Below are 26975 nucleotides of genomic sequence, written 5' to 3'. Positions count from 1 at the left end.
AGAACCAAACTATCGTCTCGTTTGCTTCAGCCTTGTCCTGTCCTGTCGGAATCTGCCTGCTACGTGTGATCAGGTACCTCTGTCCTCTACAACCCAGCTATTCTCCTCTGCTGCTAGAAGGGGATTCTAACCCAGCTATTCTCCTCTGCTGCTAGAAGGGGAACTCTTCTGTGATATTCAGAAGGACCTGTTTCATTTGTCGCCCTCTCTGCGGGTTGTTTATTTTGCCATCATACATTTGAAGAGGATCTATGTCTTACCTGTGTTTTGACATTAAAGGACTCTGTTTTTGTTAAACCGCTTTTGGGTCCTCACTCACGTGCATAACAAGGTCACCAAGTGCTAACAGTCAGTATTTAGACAATGTGTGTGAAATGCTCGATAGTATCATCTACACTGATTGAAGTGGATGTAGCAAGTGACATCAATAAGGGATCATAGCTTTCACCTGGATTCACCTGTCAGTCTATGTTATGGATGGAAAGACATGGTGTCCTTAATGTTTTGTACACTCAGTGTGTAAACGCAACATGTAAAGTGTCGGTCCCGTGTTTCATGAGCTGAAAAAAAAATACAGGAAATGATCCAAAAAGCTTTACATCCCTGTTGGTGATCATTTCTCATTTGCCAAGATACTCCATTCATCTGATAGGTGTGGCATATCAAGAAGCTGATTAAACAACGTGATCATTGCACAGGTGCACCTTCTGCTGGGGACAATAAAAGGCCATAGACATGCTGACTGCAGGAATGTCAACCAGAGCTGATGCCAGAAAATGTTAATTTCTCTACCGTAAGCCGCCTCAAACGGCATTTTAGAGAATCTTACGTCCAATTGGCTCCAGTCTTGGTGTGAGCCGACTTAGGAGGAACTGGTACTCACTGAGCAAGCGGTGTGACTTCCGATACACACATGGTTTTGTTCAAGTATTGTAAGTTAGTTTGACAATTTTTGACAATGAGAAAACAACCAAATGGAAAAAATACATTGTAACAAATAACCCTGATTCAACTATAGCAAACAATCTGAGAGAAAATGCCCCACAGACCCTGCCCCTTTGCATGCCATCGGGACAACATCAGACTGATTTACATTGCTAGTTGGGTCATGGGGGTTGGGATTTTCCGATGGGTCTGGGTTTGTTGGATCCAAAGCTATTTTTTGCTCTTAGTGGGACTATAATTTGTTGGTTTTATCTAATTGTACCTCCTAACCAGTGTGAATACAACGGGAATGTTTTCATGGCTCATCAGCAGGCTGTTAAATTTGCTACGTTGAAGGCCTTTGAGAGGGTTTTGTGCCTCCGGGAACAGTCATGTTTGCTCTTTTTCATAATAGTGTAGGGTAACAGCAATGATGAACCAATACCACAATATGACTTGTTCATATCCTTATTGGTGCCCACCACTAGTAACTGTGTACAGTACATCTCTGTTATGTTATCTCTGTAAATGATCTAACGGGTAACATTAAGGAAATAGGAAAGAGCGTTTAGAAGTACCAAGTATCATGACTTGTTGGAAGGATTTCAAAGTTCATATCAACTAACCTGGTGTTCCTCTGGTCCTTATCAACCGGGATATCTCTGTTGGAAGAGTCAAACCAAACCCTGTGAATATGAATCAATCAGAAAATCCATATCACATTATTGCATCATTAGGGTGTAATAAATTAACAGAAACTTGATCTTACCCATTGAGCCTTTCATTGAAGAAGCTGTAGTGAACATACCTTTCGGAAGAGAGGAGAAAATCAATTCAAGTCTGTCATGAAAACATTTAAAGGCCTTATAAAATGTGCTGCTCACGCTGCTTTTCTTCTACATCAGATTTGCAGCTTGTCTTTGAAGCCTAATTTATACGCTACACAATTAGGCCTACGCAACGCAATAATGCAATGAGCTACTGAAAATGGGGATGCAGCTTAGTTGAGTCGAGTTACAAATTATGAGCTGCACAAGTTTACATTATCCTTACATTATCCTTAAATTACCTTGGATGTGGTGTGGGCAAAGCCTCATGCATGCTACATGCGTGTGTGCATCTATTAACCTGAAGTGCAAACCATAGTGCATATAGTAGTATATGAATGTCAGCAAGATATTCAAACTATACAGGAGCTTTTCAATTAAACCAGATTGCACACCTGAATAATGCAATGATTTAAAAAAAAAGTGTGAAGAATTTTTTATTTTTAAAAAGGGTTTAATCGTTAGCTATTACAACAACAATGATGTGTTATTATTGCATGGGCATGTGGCCTCAGAGAGACATTGTGTTCATTTAAAACCAGGTAAGTAATATGTGGGGTGGCACGGTAGCCTAGTGGTTAGAGTGTAGGGGCGGCACGGTAGCCTAGTGGTTAGAGTGTAGAGGCGGCACGGTAGCCTAGTGGTTAGAGTGTAGAGGCGGCACGGTAGCCTAGTGGTTAGAGTGTAGAGGCGGCAGGGTAGCCTAGTGGTTAGAATGTAGAAGTGGCAGGGTAGTCTAGTGGTTAGAGTGTAGAGGTGGCAGGGTAGCCTAGTGGTTAGAGTGTAGAGGAGGCAGGGTAGTCTAGTGGTTAGAGTGTAGAGGCGGCAGGGTAGCCTAGTGGTTAGAGTGTAGAGGCGGCAGGGTAGCCTAGTGGTTAGAGTGTAGAGGCGGCACGGTAGCCTAGTGGTTAGAGTGTAGAGGCGGCACGGTAGCTTAGTGGTTAGAGTGTAGAGGCGGCAGGGTAGCCTAGTGGTTAGAGTGTAGAGGAGGCAGGGTAGCCTAGTGGTTAGAGTGTAGAGGCAGCAGGTAGCCTAGTGGTTAGAGTGTAGAGGCGGCAGGTAGCCTAGTGGTTAGAGTGTAGAGGTAGCCTAGTGGTTAGAGCGTTGGACTAGTAACCGAAAGGGCATGTGGCCTCAGAGAGACAATGTGTTCATTTAAAACCAGCTGAAAAATAGGGATGGGTTGTAGATATTAGAAGAATCATGAACGTAATAGGAAAGCTTAGGTGCTGGCATGGCCTGTAGAACGTCCAAACCACGCACAGAACGTCCGGTCAGAACAAGGATGAGGTGGATGTCCAGGTTAAGGGGGGTTTAATGATACACTCTCTATCCAACACCAGTCTTAGTCGAACTTGATGATAGACTCACACATCTAACACCACTCTGAGTTGAACTTGATGATAGACTCACACATCTAACACCACTCTGAGTTGAACTTGATGATAGACTCACACATCTAACACCACTCTGAGTTGAACTTGATGATAGACTCACACATCTAACACCACTCTGAGTTGAACTTGATGATAGACTCACACATCTAACACCACTCTGAGTTGAACTTGATGATAGACTCACACATCTAACACCACTCTGAGTTGAACTTGATGATAGACTCACACATCTAACACCACTCTGAGTTGAACTTGATGATAGACTCACACATCTAACACCACTCTGAGTTGAACTTGATGATAGACTCACACATCTAACACCAGTTGAACTTGTGATAATTGTGGTTCTATGGAAAGAAAGGAAAGAAATGTAAGTCAGCCTGTTGTTGTGATTCTGGATGGTCACATAGCTCGCAATGACAAGAAACTGCCATGTGTGGATACCATGTCTTGACGTTTTTGGACTGATTTCATGTCAATGCTAATATGGCTACAATTTGCTAGCTAACCAACAACTGTAACGATGTATATGAGAGTGGAAGAGTGATCATTGTGCTAATGTATATTTGTTTTCAATAAACATTGGAGACAAAATATAGCTTACATGTTGTCAACAATCTAAGCCAGCGGTTTCTAAACCACGGGTCACAACCCCATATGAAAATGGGGTCAACGGAAGATTTAACCAAAACCCTGGTTGAATTATTATTTATTTTTATTATGTCGTCCTTGTCTCTCAAAATCATTGTAATGTGGTTAACCTCAAGAATCGGAATGAAATGTATTAAAATCTAATAGTTAAAATTCAAATACAGAGTGACCTTAGATCGTGGCAAATTTCCGCACTTGACCGTTGCTCTTGAATCAGTGCCGCGCTATGAAACCATTCACTTTTGCAGAGACTTTGATATTACCCGCCGCAGTTGAAAATGGTGAAAAGCAATGTGTAGAAAGGAACAGAAACTACAAACATCAATACCTTTGTCAGATAACACTGTGAAACTAAGAATTGATGGTATAGCTAGCAATCAAGAGGAAACTCTGACTGAACGACTCAAAACTACCCACCTTATGCTCTCCAAATGGACGTTAGCTGTGGTGTCCGAGATGCCCCTGCATTGTCTATTGTTCTCTACATGTCGGGGCATGCTATTCACGAGGACATATTGTTCAGTCTCACGATTCCCGAGCATGAAACTGCACAGGGGATGTTCAGTGTGCTGCGCGGCTACATTGATGACAAACTGATTCCATGGGATCGAATGGTGGGCTTTTGCACAGATGGGGCTCCGTCTATAACGGGATTGGGGCAGGCCTCTAAACTCCAGTTATGAATGTGTCTGCCTCTGCCATATGGACTCGTTGTATGAGACATGGTTATAACATCTACAGAAAAGACAGAAATGCCAATGGGGGCAGTGTTGCATATTATATTCAGAAACACATTCCTGTAAAGATTAGAGAGAATCTCATGTTAAATACTGTAATATGGCTACAGGTTCATCTGCCTCACCTAATGCCCATTGTGGTGGGAAGCTGCTATAGACAGTCAGTATCTGGATAATGTTAAATACTGTTGAAGTAATATGGCTACAGGTTCATCTGCCTCACCTAAAGCCCCTTCTGGTGGGAAGCTGCTATAGACAGTCAGTATCTGGATAATGTTAAATACTGTTGAAGTAATATGGCTACAGGTTAATCTGCCTCACCTAATGCCCATTGTGGTGGGAAGCTGCTATAGACAGTCAGTATCTGGATAATGTTAAATACTGTTGAAGTAATATGGCTACAGGTTAATCTGCCTCACCTAAAGCCCATTGTGGTGGGAAGCTGCTATAGACAGTCAGTATCTGGATAATGTTAAATACTGTAATATGGCTACAGGTTAATCTGCCTCACCTAAAGCCCATTGTGGTGGGAAGCTGCTATAGACAGTCAGTATCTGGATAATGTTAAATAGGAAAACATGAGTGAAATGCTTGATAATGTACGATAATCAACTGAGATGTATAATTTCTGGGTGACTTCAATACTGACTGGCTTTCATAAAGCTGCCCACTCAAGAAAACATTTAAAAAGTTAAATCAATGCCTGCAACCTGGTTCAGGTAATCAGTCAACCTACCAGGGTAGTTACAAACAGCACAGGAATTAAATAATTAACATGTACTGATCACATTTATACTGATGCTGCAGAAATTTGATTTAAAGCAGTATCCACATCCATAGGATGTAGTGATACCAATATAAACTCAGAAAAAAAAATGTCCCTTTTTCAGGACACTGTCTTTCAAAGATAATTCATAAAAATCCAAAAGACTTCACAGATTTTCATTGTAGGGTTTAAACACTGTTTCCCATGCTTATTCAATGAACCATAAACATTTAACGAACATGCACTTGTGGAACGGTAGTTAAGACACTAACAGCTTACAGACGGTAGACAATTAAGGTCACAGTTATGAAAACTTAGGACACTAAAAGGCCTTTCTACTGACTGAAAAACAGAGCAAAAAACAGGCAAAAAGTGCTCTTCATCAACGAGACATGGTTTTGTCACACCAGGGGTGATGGTCGGATTCACATTTATCGTAGAAGGAATGAACGTTACACCAAGGTCTGTACTCTGGATCGGGATCAATTTGGAGGTGGAGTATCCATCATGGTCTGGGGGCGCTGTGTCACAGCATCATCGGACTGAGCTTGTTGTCTTTGCAGGCAATCTCCCCGCTGTGCATTATAGGGAAGACATCCTCCTCCCTCATGTGGTACCCTTCCTGCAGGCTCATCCAGACATGACCCTCCAGCATGACAATGCCACCAGCCATACTGCTCGTTCTGTGTGTGAATTCCTGCAAGACAGGAATGGCAGTGTTCTGCCATGGCCAGCGAAGAGCCCGGATCTCAATCCCATTGAGCACGTCTGGGACCTGTTGGATCGGAAGGTGAGGGCTAGGGCCATTCCCCCCCAGAAATGCCTGGGAACTAGCAGGTGCCTTGTTGGAAGAACTTACAAGAACTTACGAATATGGTCCATGAGGAGGAGATGCACTGCAGTACTTAAGAAAATGATTGTAAAACAGTTAAATCCCCTTGGATTGATGAGGAATTTAAAAATTGCGTGGATGAGGCATGAGGGTATGGCAATAAGTCTGGCTGCACAACCGATTGGCAAACGTACTGCAAACTGAGAAAGCATGTGATTAAACTAAACAAAAATAACAAATTATACTATGAAATAAAAAATAAAATGTTTCAACGTGTGTATCTGCAAATATATTCTACAAATATATTCTACAATTTGAACTATTTTAGTATTATGGCAAAGCATCCTAAAGAGCTTTTCATTATGCCCAACAGTGTGTAGTTGGTTAGACAAAAATCTGGTAATATGAATGAAGCATGTGCCATTTCGTGCAAACGTTTGATTTTGATAATGCTCTATGTAGTTCTGGTTGCAGTGCTTCATTGTGCAGGATATATGAGGTATTTTACAGTTTGGGTGTGTGGTTTTGTGAATTGTGTTAAGTATTTTGATAAAACCAGCTTAGTTTGCAAAATTGTGTTTTAGCAATTGGGGAAAACTGTAAATCATTTCCACAGTCAGTGCCTGTATTTAGTTTTCATGCTAGTGATGGCCGAGAATCTACTCTCACATATATAATAATATCTTGAAGATGAATACATGACGTAGAGACAGAGGACTAAAAGTAAATAGAGTACTAATGATCAATGGAAAAAGTGTTTTTTCTGTAATAGGGGATTAATTATTATTTAATTGTACCAGCCATGTAAGGAGTCATTGGCATGAGGCGGTTTCAAAAAATGCGGCACTTCCTGATTGGATTTTTATCTGGGTTTCGCCTGTAACATCAGTTCTGTTGCACTCTCAGACAATATCTTTGCAGTTTTGGAAACGTCAGAGTGTTTTCTATCCAAAGCTGTCAATTAAATGCATAGTCGAGCATCTTTTCGTGAAAAAATATATTGTTTAAAACGGGTACGTTTTTCATCCAAAACTAGGCTACATTGATGCATTGCATATCCACGTTAGGCCTAATATTAGACATCTGACTAGGCTACATTGTGCAAAGGATCTCAGTGTTTCCCATACTCAAACGTCTTATTTGTTTTCACAACGCTGTGTTTTGAATTCCATTCTCAAGTTTATCAAACGTTCCAATTATAAGCGCATTTGCACTTCCTTGCGATTTGAATAGAACAGGGCTGCTCATTCATTCACAGTGGTTACTCACGGCAGGCAAATTATAGGATTTCAAGTCCTTCCAAGCGAGCTGTCCTTGCGCTCCGAATGCAGTGACAAATATAACAATATCCAGCGTGTGTCCGAACCCGGAGCTTTCCCTTCCGATAGTAATCCTTCACCGAGTCTTTTGACTTAATTGTGGTGGCTTCCTTACCAATTGACCATAGCCATTGCCCAAGCCTGAAGCGGGGTGGTTTCGGATGCAAAACAGTCCACATTCCAAGTTCCCAAACGTCCAAAACATTCAATGAGATCTGGTTCAACAAAAAGGTTCATTCTTCTTCTATCTAACAAACAATTATTAAACTGAAAGCAGATTACTTGACGTGAAAAATGCAATAACATAACCTTTTTGTATGTATGTCTGTGTGTATGGTCAAAAGACTATACCTCAGCCTCGTCTAGCTAGGCCTCCCTTCCCCGAAGGCCCTACCTCCTGGAGAGGATCTGATCTCAACTTGGATGTCGGCCCACCACCTCAAGCTCAAACTCGGCAAGACGGAGCAGCTCTTCCTCCCAGGGAAGGCCCCGCACCCTCAAAGACCTCTCTCCATCATGGTTGACAACTCCACAGTGTCACCCTCCCAATTGCAGCGACATGAACTGAAGAATTTCTAAAAAACTATGACGTCAGAGCTCAAAAGACAGGGAAAAGCACCTGCAATTTGTGACTGTGGTTGAACAGGTGAATAACATTATCGCAGACTTTGACTGACGCGTTCAAGACTCCTGGAACCTCTGGCAACGTTTGTGTTCTTTCCGTTAGGTGTGGAAGTTGATGAAATTGCAACAAAAATGTCATAATTGTTTCATTAGGAAACATCAGCCGTCGAGAGTGAAAATTTTACACTGCAAAGTGACTTCCAAATCAAATCGAGGGCATCAACACTTTTGGAACCTTATCGTGGAGGAGAAATATCCAAACATCAGAAAAATTGCCATGTACTTGACAGCATATTTTGGATCTAACTAGCTTTGTGAGTCAGCACTTTCATACATGAAGATCATCAAGTCAAAATAGCAGTCCACTCTAACAGATGATCACCTGGACACCAGCTTGAGGCTAGCGATCACTAGCTACAACCCAGACCATGCTAAGCTAGCGGACAGCATGCAGTGTAAACCATACAATCAACAAGGTGACATTTTATTTAATATTGGCTGGGGGCGGAGGGGGGGGGGGGGTAAACCGCATTAGGAAGAATGTGGAAGAAGTAGATCCTATGTAACTAAAGTCTGGGCACCCCTGCTCTACAACACCAGTAGAGTACGACCCTCACACTGGAAGCGGCACTGGTCCTAATCCAGGCACTTGTCATCTCCTATCTGAACTACTGCAACTCGCTGTTGGCTGGGCTCCTCGCTTGTGTCATCAAACCCCTGCAACTTATCCAGAAAACTGCAGCCTGTCTGGTTTTAAACCATCCTAAATCCTCCCATGTCACCCTGCTCCTCCACACACTACACTGGCTTCCAGTTGAAGCTCCACTACCAGACCATGCTGTTTACCTACAGAACAGCAGGAGGACCTGCCCCTCCCTACCACTACCAGACCATGGTGTTTACCTACAGAACAGCAAGAGGACCTGCCCCTCCCCCCCTACCACTACAAGACCATGGTGTTTACCTACAGAACAGCAAGAGGACCTGCCCCTCCCTACCACTACCAGACCATGGTGTTTACCTACAGAAAAGCAGGAGGAAATGTCCCTCCCTACCACTACAAGACCATGGTGTTTACCTACGGAAGAGCAGGAGGAACTGCCCCTCCCTACCACTACAAGACCATGGTGTTTACCTACAGACTACAGAACAGCAGGAGGACCTCCCCCTCCCTACCACTACAAGACCATGGTGTTTACCCATGGAACAGCAGGAGGACCTGCCCCTCCCTACCACTACCAGACCATGGTGTTTACCCATGGAACAGCAAGAGGACATGCCCCTCCCCCCCTACCACTACAAGACCATGGTGTTTACCCATGGAACAGCAAGAGGACCTGCCCCTCCCCCCCTACCACTACAAGACCATGGTGTTTACCTACAGAACAGCAAGAGGACCTGCCCCTCCCTACCACTACAAGACCATGGTGTTTACCCATGGAACAGCAAGAGGACCTGCCCCTCCCCCCCTACCACTACAAGACCATGGTGTTTACCTACAGAACAGCAAGAGGACCTGCCCCTCCCTACCACTACCAGACCATGGTGTTTACCTACAGAACAGCAGGAGGACCTGCCCCCCCCCCCCTACCACTACCAGACCATGGTGTTTACCTACAGAACAGCAGGAGGACCTGACCCCCCCCCCCTACCACTACAAGACCATGGTGTTTACCTACAGAACAGCAGGAGGACCTGACCCTCCCTACCACTACCAGACCATGGTGTTTACCTACAGACTACAGAACAGCAGGAGGACCTGCCCCTCCCTACCACTACAAGACCATAGTGTTTACCTATGGAGCAGCAGGAGGACCTGCCCCCCCCCCCCTACCACTACCAGACCATGGTGTTTACCTACAGAACAGCAGGAGGACCTGCCCCCCCTACCACTACAAGACCATGGTGTTTACCTACAGAACAGCAGGAGGACCTGCCCCCCCCCCCCCCCCCCTACCACTACAAGACCATGGTGTTTACCTACAGAACAGCAGGAGGACCTGCCCCCCCCCCCCCCCCTACCACTACCAGACCATGGTGTTTACCTACAGAACAGCAGGAGGACCTGACCCCCCCCCCTACCACTACAAGACCATGGTGTTTACCTACAGAACAGCAGGAGGACCTGACCCTCCCTACCACTACCAGACCATGGTGTTTACCTACAGACTACAGAACAGCAGGAGGACCTCCCCCCCCCCTACCACTACAAGACCATGGTGTTTACCTACAGAACAGCAAGAGGACCTGCCCCTCCCTACCTTCAGGCTACCCTACACCCCAACCCAAGCACTCCATTATGCCACCCCAGGTGTCTTGGCCCTCTCACCCCTACGGGAAGGCAGCTCCTGCTCAGCCCAGTCCAAACTCTTCTCTGACATGTCACCCCAATGGTGGAATCAGCTTCCCACTGAAACAGGGACAGCAGAGTCCCTGCCCATCTTCCGAAAACATCTGAAACCCAACCTCTTCAAACAGCTACGTTATTGAGGAAAAATGTACTTACTATGACTGAGACATGTGGCTGTCCCACCTAGCTATCTGACGGTGAATGCACTAACTGTACGTTTACTGAGCGTCTGCTAAATGAGCGACATGTCGAATGTAAAAATGTGCACCAAAGCTAAAATGTGCACCTTTAGTGTACATGGGATATGCCAGTGACATTACTATTTGCAATTATCTTTCGGTGACGCTACAAGTACACCGAATGTGTATAGAGAACACTCGAATACAATCTGTCAAGTACAGTTTAAGGTGGGTAGATAAGGTGGGTATTACAAACACTTTTAGGTGGGTCAGCGTACTTTACTCAGTACACTGAGTTGACATGAAATAGTACTATTACATCACTTTAATTCAACTTCAATTTATTTAGTACAGATTTAGTTATTCCAAAATAACACCATTTGCATACACACATAGTAATTATATAAAATATAGAAACATACGTACCCCAGAAGCAAAACAATTCCAACAATGAGAAGGAGAACAAACTGCTTTGCATTTGAACTGAAATGCATTATTCCTCCAATAGTGTCAGCAAATGTTTAGTCAATCCTACACCAGAAGCAATTTCCAATCAAATGAAGATCTCTCCAATGAAACTAGTGGATCTCTTCAGCAAGCCTAGTCAAATGAGGGGGAGGAGCCTCGGCCCTATGAACTGTACCTCCATGGACACTCATCACCACGGTAACCCACACCCAAACCAGAAGTAACCTGAAAATACAGTCCTTTACCAAACAACCCTAACCAGTTGTACATGTAGTGTCCATCCAAATAAGAAAGTGGAGTCAAATATGGTCAAATATGACCAAATAAGGTCAAATAAGGCCTTGTATTTAGTATTAATTAGGATTCCTAATTATCTACTCTTCTTGGGGACCAAACAGGAAATAACACAACAAATAAAATACATAATGTACATAATACACATAGCAGAACATTTACATTACAATTGAGTCATTTAGCAGACGCTCCCATTGATTGGTCACAAGTATACATATTAAATAACTCTTTCAACAGTAAGTCAACCCTTGGCGAGAACTTGGGACCAAGTAAAAGTTATTTGTTGTCAGTTAAAAAGTCAGATATCAAATGTAGATTGTCCTTTGTTTGCAAATACAGGTTTCTCTATCTGGCCATCTCACCCTTAACCCAGTCTCACGTGCTCTTAAAGGGACAGACACCCGTTTAACATAAACACGAACATCCCTCCTAACTTCTCAAAGACAAAACCATTTGGACATTTGTTCAACGGCAGTAAAAATAATAATAATAATAATTTAAGGGCACACAGCAGTCAGAGTGATACATTTGCCATCATGTTGAAAGAACCTGCCTGCTGGCTACACTGATTAACACTAATTTTACCCCTGAGTTCAGTACTACAGATGCATTATGTAAATGAAGTGCTATTTGCATGTGTCATTTTTTACATTTATTTAACCTTTATTTAAATAGGCAAGTCAGTTAAGAACAAATTCTTATTTACAATGACTGCCTACCGGGGAACAGTGGGTTAACTGGTCTAGGAACAGTGGGTTAACTGGTCTAGGAACAGTGGGTTAACTGGTCTAGGAACGGTGGGTTAACTGGTCTAGGAACAGTGGGTTAACTGGTCTAGGAACAGTGGGGTTAACTGGTCTAGGAACAGTGGGTTAACTGGTCTAGGAACAGTGGGTTAACTGGTCTAGGAACAGTGGGTTAACTGGTCTAGGAACAGTGGGTTAACTGGTCGAGGAACAGTGGGTTAACTGGTCTAGGAACAGTGGGTTAACTGGTCTAGGAACAGTGGGTTAACTGGTCTAGGAACAGTGGGTTAACTGGTCTAGGAACAGTGGGTTAACTGGTCTAGGAACAGTGGGTTAACTGGTCTAGGAACAGGGGGTTAACTGGTCTAGGAACAGTGGGGTTAACTGGTCTAGGAACAGTGGGTTAACTGGTCTAGGAACAGTGGGTTAACTGGTCTAGGAACAGTGGGTTAACTGGTCTAGGAACAGTGGGTTAACTGGTCTAGGAACAGTGGGTTAACTGGTCTAGGAACAGGGGGTTAACTGGTCTAGGAACAGTGGGGTTAACTGGTCTAGGAACAGTGGGTTAACTGGTCTAGGAACAGTGGGTTAACTGGTCTGGGAACAGTGGGTTAACTGGTCTAGGAACAGTGGGTTAACTGGTCTGGGAACAGTGGGTTAACTGGTCTAGGAACAGTGGGTTAACTGGTCTAGGAACAGTGGGTTAACTGGTCTAGGAACAGTGGGTTAACTGGTCTAGGAACAGTGGGTTAACTGGTCTAGGAACAGTGGGTTAACTGGTCTAGGAACAGTGGGTTAACTGGTCTAGGAACAGTGGGTTAACTGGTCTAGGAACAGTGGGTTAACTGGTCTAGGAACAGTGGGTTAACTGGTCTAGGAACGGTGGGTTAACTGGTCTAGGAACGGTGGGTTAACTGGTCTAGGAACGGTGGGTTAACTGGTCTAGGAACAGTGGGTTAACTGGTCTAGGAACAGTGGGTTAACTGGTCTAGGAACAGTGGGTTAACTGGTCTAGGAACAGTGGGTTAACTGGTCTAGGAACAGTGGGTTAACTGGTCTAGGAAAAGTGGGTTAACTGGTCTAGGAACAGTGGGTTAACTGGTCTAGGAACGGTGGGTTAACTGGCCTAGGAACGGTGGGTTAACTGGTCTAGGAACGGTGGGTTAACTGGTCTAGGAACGGTGGGTTAACTGGTCTAGGAACAGTGGGTTAACTGGTCTAGGAACAGTGGGTTAAGTGGTCTAGGAACAGTGGGTTAAGTGGTCTAGGAACAGTGGGTTAAGTGGTCTAGGAAAAGTGGGTTAACTGGTCTAGGAACAGTGGGTTAACTGGTCTAGGAAAAGTGGGTTAACTGGTCTAGGAACAGTGGGTTAACTGGTCTAGGAACAGTGGGTTAACTGGTCTAGGAACAGTGGGTTAACTGGTCTAGGAACAGTGGGGTTAACTGGTCTAGGAACAGTGGGTTAACTGGTCTAGGAACAGTGGGTTAACTGGTCTGGGAACAGTGGGTTAACTGGTCTAGGAACAGTGGGTTAACTGGTCTAGGAACAGTGGGTTAACTGGTCTAGGAACAGTGGGTTAACTGGTCTAGGAACAGTGGGTTAACTGGTCTAGGAACAGTGGGTTAACTGGTCTAGGAACAGTGGGTTAACTGGTCTAGGAACAGTGGGTTAACTGGTCTAGGAACAGTGGGTTAACTGGTCTAGGAAAAGTGGGTTAACTGGTCTAGGAACAGTGGGTTAACTGGTCTAGGAACGGTGGGTTAACTGGCCTAGGAACGGTGGGTTAACTGGTCTAGGAACGGTGGGTTAACTGGTCTAGGAACGGTGGGTTAACTGGTCTAGGAACAGTGGGTTAACTGGTCTAGGAACAGTGGGTTAACTGGTCTAGGAACAGTGGGTTAAGTGGTCTAGGAACAGTGGGTTAAGTGGTCTAGGAACAGTGGGTTAACTGGTCTAGGAACAGTGGGTTAACTGGTCTAGGAAAAGTGGGTTAACTGGTCTAGGAACAGTGGGTTAACTGGTCTAGGAACAGTGGGTTAACTGGTCTAGGAACAGTGGGTTAACTGGTCTAGGAACAGTGGGTTAACTGGTCTAGGAACAGTGGGTTAACTGGTCTAGGAACAGTGGGTTAACTGGTCTAGGAACAGTGGGTTAACTGGTCTAGGAACAGTGGGTTAACTGGTCTAGGAACAGTGGGTTAACTGGTCTAGGAACAGTGGGTTAACTGGTCTAGGAACAGTGGGTTAACTGGCCTAGGAACAGTGGGTTAACTGGCCTAGGAACAGTGGGTTAACTGGTCTAGGAACAGTGGGTTAACTGGTATAGGAACAGTGGGTTAACTGGTCTAGGAACAGTGGGTTAACTGGTCTAGGAACAGTGGGTTAACTGGCCTAGGAACAGTGGGTTAACTGGTCTAGGAACAGTGGGTTAACTGGTCTAGGAACAGTGGGTTAACTGGTCTAGGAACAGTGGGTTAACTGGTCTAGGAACAGTGGGTTAACTGGTCTAGGAACAGTGGGTTAACTGGTCTAGGAACAGTGGGTTAACTGGCCTAGGAACAGTGGGTTAACTGGCCTAGGAACAGTGGGTTAACTGGTCTAGGAACAGTGGGTTAACTGGTATAGGAACAGTGGGTTAACTGGTCTAGGAACAGTGGGTTAACTGGTCTAGGAACAGTGGGTTAACTGGCCTAGGAACAGTGGGTTAACTGGCCTAGGAACAGTGGGTTAACTGGCCTAGGAACAGTGGGTTAACTGGCCTAGGAACAGTGGGTTAACTGGTCTAGGAACAGTGGGTTAACTGGTCTAGGAACGGTGGGTTAACTGGTCTAGGAACAGTGGGTTAACTGGTCTAGGAACAGTGGGTTAACTGGTCTAGGAACAGTGGGTTAACTGGTCTAGGAACAGTGGGTTAACTGGTCTAGGAACAGTGGGTTAACTGGTCTAGGAACAGTTGGTTAACTGGTCTAGGAACGGTGGGTTAACTGGTCTAGGAACGGTGGGTTAACTGGTCTAGGAACGGTGGGTTAACTGGTCTAGGAACGGTGGGTTAACTGGTCTAGGAACAGTGGGTTAACTGGTCTAGGAACAGTGGGTTAACTGGTCTAGGAACAGTGGGTTAACTGGTCTAGGAACAGTGGGTTAACTGGTCTAGGAACAATGGGTTAACTGGTCTAGGAACAGTGGGTTAACTGGTCTAGGAACAGTGGGTTAACTGGTCTAGGAACAGTGGGTTAACTGGTCTAGGAACAGTGGGTTAACTGGTCTAGGAACAGTGGGTTAACTGGTCTAGGAACAGTGGGTTAACTGGTCTAGGAACAGTGGGTTAACTGGCCTAGGAACAGTGGGTTAACTGGCCTAGGAACAGTGGGTTAACTGGTCTAGGAACAGTGGGTTAACTGGTCTAGGAACAGTGGGTTAACTGGTATAGGAACAGTGGGTTAACTGGTCTAGGAACAGTGGGTTAACTGGTCTAGGAACAGTGGGTTAACTGGCCTAGGAACAGTGGGTTAACTGGTCTAGGAACAGTGGGTTAACTGGTCTAGGAACAGTGGGTTAACTGGCCTAGGAACAGTGGGTTAACTGGCCTAGGAACAGTGGGTTAACTGGCATAGGAACAGTGGGTTAACTGGTCTAGGAACGGTGGGTTAACTGGTCTAGGAACGGTGGGTTAACTGGTCTAGGAACGGTGGGTTAACTGGTCTAGGAACAGTGGGTTAACTGGTCTAGGAACAGTGGGTTAACTGGTCTAGGAACAGTGGGTTAACTGGTCTAGGAACGGTGGGTTAACTGGTCTAGGAACGGTGGGTTAACTGGTCTAGGAACGGTGGGTTAACTGGTCTAGGAACGGTGGGTTAACTGGTCTAGGAACAATGGGTTAACTGGTCTAGGAACAGTGGGTTAACTGGTCTAGGAACAGTGGGTTAACTGGTCTAGGAACAGTGGGTTAACTGGTCTAGGAACAGTGGGTTAACTGGTATAGGAACAGTGGGTTAACTGGTATAGGAACAGTGGGTTAACTGGTCTAGGAACAGTGGGTTAACTGGCCTAGGAACAGTGGGTTAACTGGCCTAGGAACAGTGGGTTAACTGGCCTAGGAACAGTGGGTTAACTGGTCTAGGAACGGTGGGTTAACTGGTCTAGGAACGGTGGGTTAAGTGGTCTAGGAACAGTGGGTTAAGTGGTCTAGGAACAGTGGGTTAACTGGTCTAGGAACAGTGGGTTAACTGGTCTAGGAACAGTGGGTTAACTGGTCTAGGAACAGTGGGTTAACTGGTCTAGGAACAGTGGGTTAACTGGTCTAGGAACAGTGGGTTAACTGGTCTAGGAACAGTGGGTTAACTGGTCTAGGAACAGTTGGTTAACTGGTCTAGGAACGGTGGGTTAACTGGTCTAGGAACGGTGGGTTAACTGGTCTAGGAACGGTGGGTTAACTGGTCTAGGAACGGTGGGTTAACTGGTCTAGGAACAGTGGGTTAACTGGTCTAGGAACAGTGGGTTAACTGGTCTAGGAACAGTGGGTTAACTGGTCTAGGAACAGTGGGTTAACTGGTCTAGGAACAGTGGGTTAACTGGTCTAGGAACAGTGGGTTAACTGGTCTAGGAACAGTGGGTTAACTGGTCTAGGAACAGTGGGTTAACTGGTCTAGGAACAGTGGGTTAACTGGTCTAGGAACAGTGGGTTAACTGGTCTAGGAACAGTGGGTTAACTGGCCTAGGAACAGTGGGTTAACTGGCCTAGGAACAGTGGGTTAACTGGTCTAGGAACAGTGGGTTAACTGGTATAGGAACAGTGGGTTAACTGGTCTAGGAACAGTGGGTTAACTGGTCTAGGAACAGTGGGTTAACTGGCCTAGGAACAGTGGGTTAACTTGCCTAGGAACAGTGGGTTAACTGGCCTAGGAACAGTGGGTTAACTGGTCTAGGAACGGTGGGTTAACTGGTCTAGGAACGGTGGGTTAACTGGTCTAGGAACAGTGGGTTAACTGGTCTAGGAACAGTGGGTTAACTGGTCTAGGAACAGTGGGTTAACTGGTCTAGGAACAGTGGGTTAACTGGTCTAGGAACAGTGGGTTAACTGGTCTAGGAACGGTGGGTTAACTGGTCTAGGAACGGTGGGTTAACTGGTCTAGGAACGGTGGGTTAACTGGTCTAGGAACGGTGGGTTAACTGGTCTAGGAACAATGGGTTAACTGGTCTAGGAACAGTGGGTTAACTGGTCTAGGAACAGTGGGTTAACTGGTCTAGGAACAGTGGGTTAACTGGTCTAGGAACAGTGGGTTAACTGGTCTAGGAACAGTGGGTTAACTGGTCTAGGAACAGTGGGTTAACTGGTCTAGGAACAGTGGGTTAACTGGTCTAGGAACAGTGGGTTAACTGGCCTAGGAACAGTGGGTTAACTGGCCTAGGAACAGTGGGTTAACTGGTCTAGGAACAGTGGGTTAACTGGTATAGGAACAGTGGGTTAACTGGTATAGGAACAGTGGGTTAACTGGTCTAGGAACAGTGGGTTAACTGGTCTAGGAACAGTGGGTTAACTGGCCTAGGAACAGTGGGTTAACTGGCCTAGGAACAGTGGGTTAACTGGCCTAGGAACAGTGGGTTAACTGGTCTAGGAACGGTGGGTTAACTGGTCTAGGAACAGTGGGTTAACTGGTCTAGGAACAGTGGGTTAACTGGTCTAGGAACAGTGGGTTAACTGGTCTAGGAACAGTGGGTTAACTGGTCTAGGAACAGTGGGTTAACTGGTCTAGGAACAGTGGGTTAACTGGTCTAGGAACAGTGGGTTAACTGGTCTAGGAACAGTGGGTTAACTGGTCTAGGAACAGTGGGTTAACTGGTCTAGGAACTGGTCTAGGAACAGTGGGTTAACTGGTCTAGGAACAGTGGGTTAACTGGTCTAGGAACAGTGGGTTAACTGGTCTAGGAACAGTGGGTTAACTGGTCTAGGAACAGTGGGTTAACTGGTCTAGGAACGGTGGGTTAACTGGTCTAGGAACGGTGGGTTAACTGGTCTAGGAACGGTGGGTTAACTGGTCTAGGAACGGTGGGTTAACTGGTCTAGGAACGGTGGGTTAACTGGTCTAGGAACAGTGGGTTAACTGGTCTAGGAACAGTGGGTTAACTGGTCTAGGAACAGTGGGTTAACTGGTCTAGGAACAGTGGGTTAACTGGTCTAGGAACAGTGGGTTAACTGGTCTAGGAACAGTGGGTTAACTGGTCTAGGAACGGTGGGTTAACTGGCCTAGGAACGGTGGGTTAACTGGTCTAGGAACGGTGGGTTAACTGGTCTAGGAACGGTGGGTTAACTGGTCTAGGAACGGTGGGTTAACTGGTCTAGGAACGGTGGGTTAACTGGTCTAGGAACAGTGGGTTAAGTGGTCTAGGAACAGTGGGTTAAGTGGTCTAGGAACAGTGGGTTAACTGGTCTAGGAACAGTGGGTTAACTGGTCTAGGAAAAGTGGGTTAACTGGTCTAGGAACAGTGGGTTAACTGGTCTAGGAACAGTGGGTTAACTGGTCTAGGAACAGTGGGTTAACTGGCCTAGGAACAGTGGGTTAACTGGCCTAGGAACAGTGGGTTAACTGGTCTAGGAACAGTGGGTTAAGTGGTCTAGGAACAGTGGGTTAACTGGTCTAGGAACAGTGGGTTAACTGGCCTAGGAACAGTGGGTTAACTGGCCTAGGAACAGTGGGTTAACTGGTCTAGGAACAGTGGGTTAACTGGCCTAGGAACAGTGGGTTAACTGGTCTAGGAACAGTGGGTTAACTGGTCTAGGAACGGTGGGTTAACTGGTCTAGGAACGGTGGGTTAACTGGCCTAGGAACGGTGGGTTAACTGGTCTAGGAACGGTGGGTTAACTGGTCTAGGAACGGTGGGTTAACTGGTCTAGGAACAGTGGGTTAACTGGTCTAGGAACAGTGGGTTAACTGGTCTAGGAACAGTGGGTTAACTGGTCTAGGAACAGTGGGTTAACTGGTCTAGGAACAGTGGGTTAACTGGTCTAGGAACAGTGGGTTAACTGGTCTAGGAACAGTGGGTTAACTGGTCTAGGAACAGTGGGTTAACTGGCCTAGGAACAGTGGGTTAACTGGTCTAGGAACAGTGGGTTAACTGGCCTAGGAACAGTGGGTTAACTGGTCTAGGAACAGTGGGTTAACTGGTCTAGGAACAGTGGGTTAACTGGTCTAGGAACAGTGGGTTAACTGGTCTAGGAACAGTGGGTTAACTGGTCTAGGAACAGTGGGTTAACTGGTCTAGGAACAGTGGGTTAACTGGTCTAGGAACAGTGGGTTAACTGGTCTAGGAACAGTGGGTTAACTGGCCTAGGAACAGTGGGTTAACTGGCCTAGGAACAGTGGGTTAACTGGTCTAGGAACAGTGGGTTAACTGGTATAGGAACAGTGGGTTAACTGGTCTAGGAACAGTGGGTTAACTGGCCTAGGAACAGTGGGTTAACTGGCCTAGGAACAGTGGGTTAACTGGCCTAGGAACGGTGGGTTAACTGGTCTAGGAACGGTGGGTTAACTGGTCTAGGAACGGTGGGTTAACTGGTCTAGGAACAGTGGGTTAACTGGTCTAGGAACAGTGGGTTAACTGGTCTAGGAACAGTGGGTTAACTGGTCTAGGAACAGTGGGTTAACTGGTCTAGGAACAGTGGGTTAACTGGTCTAGGAACAGTGGGTTAACTGGTCTAGGAACGGTGGGTTAACTGGTCTAGGAACGGTGGGTTAACTGGTCTAGGAACGGTGGGTTAACTGGTCTAGGAACGGTGGGTTAACTGGTCTAGGAACGGTGGGTTAACTGGTCTAGGAACAGTGGGTTAACTGGTCTAGGAACAGTGGGTTAACTGGTCTAGGAACAGTGGGTTAACTGGTCTAGGAACAGTGGGTTAACTGGTCTAGGAACAGTGGGTTAACTGGCCTAGGAACTGTGGGTTAACTGGCCTAGGAACAGTGGGTTAACTGGTCTAGGAACAGTGGGTTAACTGGTCTAGGAACAGTGGGTTAACTGGTCTAGGAACGGTGGGTTAACTGGTCTAGGAACGGTGGGTTAACTGGTCTAGGAACGGTGGGTTAACTGGTCTAGGAACGGTGGGTTAACTGGTCTAGGAACGGTGGGTTAACTGGTCTAGGAACGGTGGGTTAACTGGTCTAGGAACGGTGGGTTAACTGGTCTAGGAACAGTGGGTTAACTGGTCTAGGAACAGTGGGTTAACTGGTCTAGGAACAGTGGGTTAACTGGTCTAGGAACAGTGGGTTAACTGGTCTAGGAACAGTGGGTTAACTGGTCTAGGAACAGTGGGTTAACTGGTCTAGGAACGGTGGGTTAACTGGTCTAGGAACGGTGGGTTAACTGGTCTAGGAACGGTGGGTTAACTGGTCTAGGAACGGTGGGTTAACTGGTCTAGGAACGGTGGGTTAACTGGTCTAGGAACGGTGGGTTAACTGGTCTAGGAACAGTGGGTTAACTGGTCTAGGAACAGTGGGTTAACTGGTCTAGGAACAGTGGGTTAACTGGTCTAGGAACAGTGGGTTAACTGGTCTAGGAACAGTGGGTTAACTGGTCTAGGAACAGTGGGTTAACTGGCCTAGGAACAGTGGGTTAACTGGCCTAGGAACAGTGGGTTAACTGGTCTAGGAACAGTGGGTTAACTGGTCTAGGAACAGTGGGTTAACTGGTCTAGGAACAGTGGGTTAACTGGTCTAGGAACAGTGGGTTAACTGGTCTAGGAACAGTGGGTTAACTGGTCTAGGAACAGTGGGTTAACTGGTCTAGGAACAGTGGGTTAACTGGTCTAGGAACAGTGGGTTAACTGGTCTAGGAACAGTGGGTTAACTGGTCTAGGAACAGTGGGTTAACTGGTCTAGGAACAGTGGGTTAACTGGCCTAGGAACAGTGGGTTAACTGGCCTAGGAACAGTGGGTTAACTGGTCTAGGAACAGTGGGTTAACTGGTCTAGGAACAGTGGGTTAACTGGTCTAGGAACAGTGGGTTAACTGGCCTAGGAACAGTGGGTTAACTGGCCTAGGAACAGTGGGTTAACTGGTCTAGGAACAGTGGGTTAACTGGCCTAGGAACAGTGGGTTAACTGGTCTAGGAACAGTGGGTTAACTGGTCTAGGAACAGTGGGTTATCTGCAATGTTCAGGGGAGAACGACAGATTTTCACCTTGTCAGCTTGGGGATTCAATCTAGCAACCTTTCGGTTACTGGCCCAACGCTCTAACCACTAGGCTACCTCCCGCCCCTAAATGTGTGGTCCAGTCTTTGAAGGTATTAACCAATGAATATGTGTGGTTATAAACCTCCTCATCACAAGCTCTACAAACCATGCTGGCTTGCCAACTTCAACTGTGGTTTCCTCTCTGATTCATACAGCATTTCCTGCAGGGCTGCAATCTATTGTATGTGTTTGAAACAGAGACTTAGATAGACATTGCATCATTTTAATGGCCCCATTAAGGTGTCTGTGAGAGCACGGGCAGCGCCATTGAGGACGTCTCCATTTTGTTCTTCTTTTACTTCTATGAGTTGATAAACTAACTGAAAGGGTGCACACTGCCCCCTGGAGGGTGTTGTCTGAACAGGTACAAAGCCACGGTTGGTGATTTACTGTATTTCCCCTCTCTCCATCTCTCCATCTCCTGGGTTAACCTGCTCAATCCCTCTCTCCATCTCCTGGGTTAACCAGCTCCATCCCTCTCTCCCTCACTCCATCTCCTGGGTTAACCAGCTCCATCCCTCTCTCCATCTCTCCATCTCCTGGGTTAACCAGCTCCATCCCTCTCTCCATCTCGTGGGTTAACCAGCTCCATTCCTCTCTCCCTCTCCTGGGTTAACCAGCTCCATCCCCATCTCCATCTCATGGGTTAACCAGCTCCATCCCTCTCTCCATCTCCTGGGTTAACCAGCTCCATCCCTCTCTCCATCTCCTGGGTTAACCAGCTCCATCCCTCTCTCCCTCTCTCCATCTCCTGGGTTAACCATCTCCATCCCTCTCTCCCTGTCTCCATCTCCTGGGTTAACCAACTCCATCCCTCTCTCCCTCTCTCCATCTCCTGGGTTAACCAGCTCCATCCCTCTCTCCATCTCCTGGGTTAACCAACTCCATCTGTCTCTCTATCTCCTGGGTTAACCAGCTCCATCCCTCTCTCCCTCTCTCCATCTCCTGGGTTAACCAACTCCATCCCTCTCTCCCTCTCTCCATCTCCTGGGTTAACCAGCTCCATCCCTCTCTCCATATCCTTGGTTAACCAACTCCATTCCTCTCTCCATCTCTCCATCTCCTGGGTTAACCAGCTCCATCCCTCTCTCCATCTCCTGGGTTAACCAACTCCATCCCTCTCTCAATCTCCTGGGTTAACCATCTCCATCCCTCTCTCCATTTCCTGGGTTAACCAACTCCATCCCTCTCTCCATCTCCTGGGTTAACCAACTCCATCCCTCTCTCCATCTCCTGGGTTAACCAGCTCCATTCCTCTCTCACTCTCTCCATCTCCTGGGTTAACCAGCTCCATCCCTCTCTCCATTTCCTGGGTTAACCAACTCCATCCCTCTCTCCATCTCCTGGGTTAACCAGCTCCATCCCTCTCTCCCTCTCTCTATCTCCTGGGTTAACCAACTCCATCCCTCTCTCCATCTCCTGGGTTAACCAGCTCCACCCCTCTCTCTATCTCCTGGGTTAACCAGCTCCATCCCTCTCTCCATCTCCTGGGTTAACCAACTCCACCCCTCTCTCTATCTCATGGGTTAACCAGCTCCATCCCTCTCCTCATCTCCTGGGTTAACCAGCTCCATCCCTCTCTCCATCTCCTGGGTTAACCAGCTCCATCCCTCTCTCCATCTCCTGGGTTAACCAGCTCCATCCCTCTCTCCATCTCCTGGGTTAACCAGCTCCATCCCTCTCTCTATCTCCTGGGTTAACCAACTCCATCCCTCTCTCCATCTCCTGGGTTAACCAGCTCCACCCCTCTCTCTATCTCCTGGGTTAACCAGCTCCATCCCTCTCTCCATCTCCTGGGTTAACCATCTCCATCCCTCTCCTCATCTCCTGGGTTAACCAGCTCCATCCCTCTCTCCATCTCCTGGGTTAACCAGCTCCATCCCTCTCTCCATCTCCTGGGTTAACCAGCTCCATCCCTCTCTCCATCTCCTGGGTTAACCAGCTCCATCCCTCTCTCCATCTCCTGGGTTAACCAGCTCCATCCCTCTCTCCATCTCCTGGGTTAACCAGCTCCATCCCTCTCTCCATCTCCTGGGTTAACTTGCTCCATGTTGTTTGCTTGTGTTATTAAAGTTGTTAGATTTGACATGAACCATGCTAGCTTTGTTAGTTATAGTTTGTCAACATTGTTACGTACTACTCAAATGATTGATTAACCACAGAGAATCACTCAGACACATTTATTACTTTGTATAAGTTCAAAGTCAAAGTATTTGCATAAACAAACACGAACACTTCCTGGTTCACCTCCACTGATCGTCGTCATGTGCTCATGATGATTTTTTAATAAAAGAAAGCACTGAACAACTGAATACAAACTATACAAAACAATAAACGAATAACGACCGTGAAGCTATAATGAGAACTGTGCCGCCGCAAGCAACTAACATAGACAGTCACCCGCAACCCACAATGACAAAACAGGCTACCTAAGTATGATTCTCAATCAGAGACAACTAATGACACCTGCCTCTGATTGAGAACCATACTAGGCCGAAACATAGAAATCCCCAAAATCATAGAAAAACAAACATAGACTGCCCAGCCCAACTCACGCCCTGACCATACTAAATAACGACAAAACAAAGGAAATAAAGGTCAGAACGTGACACACTGTGCATTTTAGCCAGACGGCCGCCAGTTAGATGCAGTGATCATAGGGAACGTGACTTTGTCAACTTCTGTGTAAAATGTCAATGTACACAGGAATATTTGAAATTGTTTTGGTGTTAGTTATGTAAACTAAAAGGTTTTGCATAGTTATTGCAGTTCGATAATGTTGGATATACTCACAGTACCTGAGTGTTGGTTATTCATGTCGTGTATTCATTGTGTGTAATTTATTTACCTGCTAAAGTGAAGTCCTCCCCTGTTTTCATACGACTTGGTTTAGTCCTAAGGGCGACAAGGAGGGCTACTCTGTTAATGTTTTAGAACACCTGCTCATTCAAGGGGTTTTTATTTATTTTCAGACCTTCTGGAGGTCAGGAGGGGAACAATGCTGTTGGAGACAACATCTCCAATGTTCAAGCTTTCGTGAGCTAATCCTTAAAATGCCCGCACCAGTAGAAATCCACTTTTTTTGAGCAGAAAGATAATGGCCAGAATTTACCCATGACGTTGCACCACGATTTATGTCAATAGGTCATTTTTTTTAGGCTAATATTATTTTATCATATATTTTTTGTGACATATATGGACTAGCAGTGACGAATTCAATCTGACCATTCCGTGCAAATCCATGTGAATGCGGTGTCTATTCCTATGATATGACATACCAATTATTGTCATCCTACGTTTTGGTTTCAAGGCTGGGTTTTATTTTAATGTTACCACACCCACCAGCATGTCAGTGTTCATCAGTCAGAAATATCTGTAAAGTTATGCAAATGAGATGAGCCAAATTTTTAAAAAAGGGGAGGGGCAAACATGTTTTTTTTATTTTTTTTTTACATTTTTCATTATCATGAACAGAAAATTATCATAATTTTACTTATTTTTTTTATCTAGACTGTATTAAATAAATATGCTAATATTATATATATATATATATATACACTACGGGTCAAACATTTTAGAACATCTGTTGATTCAAGGGTTTTTCTTTATTTTTACTATTTTCTACATTGTAGAATAATAGTGAAGACATCAAAACTATGAAATAACACATATGGAATCATGTAGTAACCAAAAAAGTGTTAAACAAATAAAAATATATTTTGGATTTGATATTCTTCAAAGTAGCCACCCTTTTCCTTGATGAAAGCTTTGCACACTCTTGGCATTCTCTCAACCAGCTTCACCTGGAATGCTTTTCCAACAGTCTTGAAGGAGTTCCCACATATGCTCAGCATTTCTTGGCTGCTTTTCCTTCACTCTGCAGTCCAACTCACCCCAAACCATCTCAACTGGGTTGAGGTCAGGTGATTGTGGAGGCCAGGTCATCTGATGCAGCACTCTATCACTCTCCTTCTTGGTCAAATAGCCCTTACACAGCCTGGAGGTGTGTTGGGTCATTGTCCTGTTGAAAAACAAATTATAATCTCACTAAGTGCAAACCAGATGGGATGGCGTATCGCTGCAGAATGCTGTGGTAGCCATGTTGGTTAACTTTGCCTTGAATTGTAAATAAATCACAGACACCAGCAAAGCAACTCCACGCCATCACACCTCCTCCTCCATGCTTCATGGTGGGAATCACACATGCGGAGATCATCCGTTCACCTACTCTGAGTCTCACAACGACACGGAGGTTGGATCCAAAACTCTCATATTTGGACTCATCAGACCAAAGGACAGATTTCCACCGGTCTAATGTCCATTGCTCATGTTTCTTGGCCCATCAAGTGTCTTCTTATTGGTATCCTTCAGTAGTGGTTTCTTTGCAGCAATTCGACCATAAAGGCCTGATTCACGCAGTCTTCTCTGAACAGTTAATGTTGAGATGCGTCTGTTACTTGATCTCTCTGGAGCATTTATTTGGCCTGCAATTTCTGAGGCTGGTAACTCTAATGATCTTATCCTCTGCAGCAGAGGTAACTCTGGGTCTTCCTTTCCTGTGGCGGTTCTCATGAGAGCCAGTTAACTCTAATGAACTTATCCTCTGCAGGAGAGGTAACTCTGGGTCTTCCTTTCCTGTGGCGGTTCTCATGAGAGCCAGTTAACTCTAATGAACTTATCCTCTGCAGCAGAGGTAACTCTGGGTCTTCCTTTCCTGTGGCGGTCCTCACGAGAGCCAGTTTCATCACAGCGCTTGATGGTTTTTGCGACTGCACTTTCAAAGTTCTTGAAATTTTTCCAGATTTTCCAGATTGACTGACCTTCATGTCTTAAAGTAATGATTGACTGTCGTTTCTCTTTGCTTATTTGAGTTTTCCTTGCCATAATATGGACTTGGTCTTTTACCAAATAAGGCTTTCTTCTGTATACCACCCCTAGCATGTCACAACACAACTGATTTGCTCAAACGCATTACGAAGGGGAAAAAAAATACATTCCATTCCTCTCTCCACAAATTAACTGAAAAGACCTCCAATCCAGGTGACCACCTCATGAAGCTGGTTGAGAGAATGCCGAGAGTTTGCAAAGATGTCATCAAGAGAAGGTGTGGCTACTTTGTAGAATCTCAAATGTAACATATTATTCTACAATGTAGAGAAAAAAAAAACGAGTAGGTGTGTCCAAACTTTTAGACATCTACTGTTGGTATTGTTGTATATTGTTCTCTACGTAACCTCGTGCCGGGATCTGGAGACGGATCAGGACATTGGCTTAATACTTCGGCTCACACGGAGGGGGGGGGGGGGGGGGGGGGGGGGGGGGGGGGGTCTTGGTCTCTGTAATGTGAATAAACGGATGTTACTGAGCGTTTGTTATACTCCCCCCACAGTGATTTTGAATAATGAATGTATTTCTTGAGAAGGGTGGAGGTCAGCTGATAGACAGGAATCTGATAGACAGGAAGCTGATAGAGTCAGCTGTAGCAGGACTGCCTCCAAAATGGCACTCTATTCCCTAATACAGAGGCCTACATTTGACCAGGGCCCCGGAGCCATTCAGGACACAGCCGGGCATTTAGTAACACAGTCGTGTCCCCTCTTCTTCAGCTAGAGGATGTTGCCATTAAAGACGATGT

At 45.6% G+C, this 26975-nt stretch overlaps 1 protein-coding gene across 5 annotated transcripts in view; it reads right to left on the bottom strand.

Moving 5' to 3' along the window:
* The window catches only part of LOC118938868 (globoside alpha-1,3-N-acetylgalactosaminyltransferase 1-like), a 44914-nt gene extending 33707 nt beyond the window's left edge, over positions 1 to 11207 (bottom strand). For 2 of the 5 annotated variants that reach the window (XM_036945439.1, XM_036945440.1), the window contains exons 1-3: positions 11033 to 11206; positions 1694 to 1732; positions 1551 to 1610 (exon numbers count right to left, since the gene is read on the bottom strand). In XM_036945439.1, coding sequence (XP_036801334.1) covers positions 1551 to 1610; positions 1694 to 1732; positions 11033 to 11100 — 167 coding nt within the window. In that variant the 5' untranslated portion in view covers positions 11101 to 11206. Of the gene's footprint in view, positions 1 to 1550; positions 1611 to 1693; positions 1733 to 11032 lie in introns of all 5 variants that reach the window. The other 3 variants (XM_036945442.1, XM_036945443.1, XM_036945441.1) reach the window with 3 other exon arrangements.
* Between the last annotated feature and the right edge of the window lie 15768 nt (positions 11208 to 26975).

Source organism: Oncorhynchus mykiss, chromosome 15, assembly GCF_013265735.2.
Source record: "Oncorhynchus mykiss isolate Arlee chromosome 15, USDA_OmykA_1.1, whole genome shotgun sequence".
Classification (NCBI taxonomy): domain Eukaryota; kingdom Metazoa; phylum Chordata; class Actinopteri; order Salmoniformes; family Salmonidae; genus Oncorhynchus; species Oncorhynchus mykiss.
Note: the sequence above shows the minus strand (reverse complement) of the source record. Positions and strands in the feature narration are given on the sequence as shown.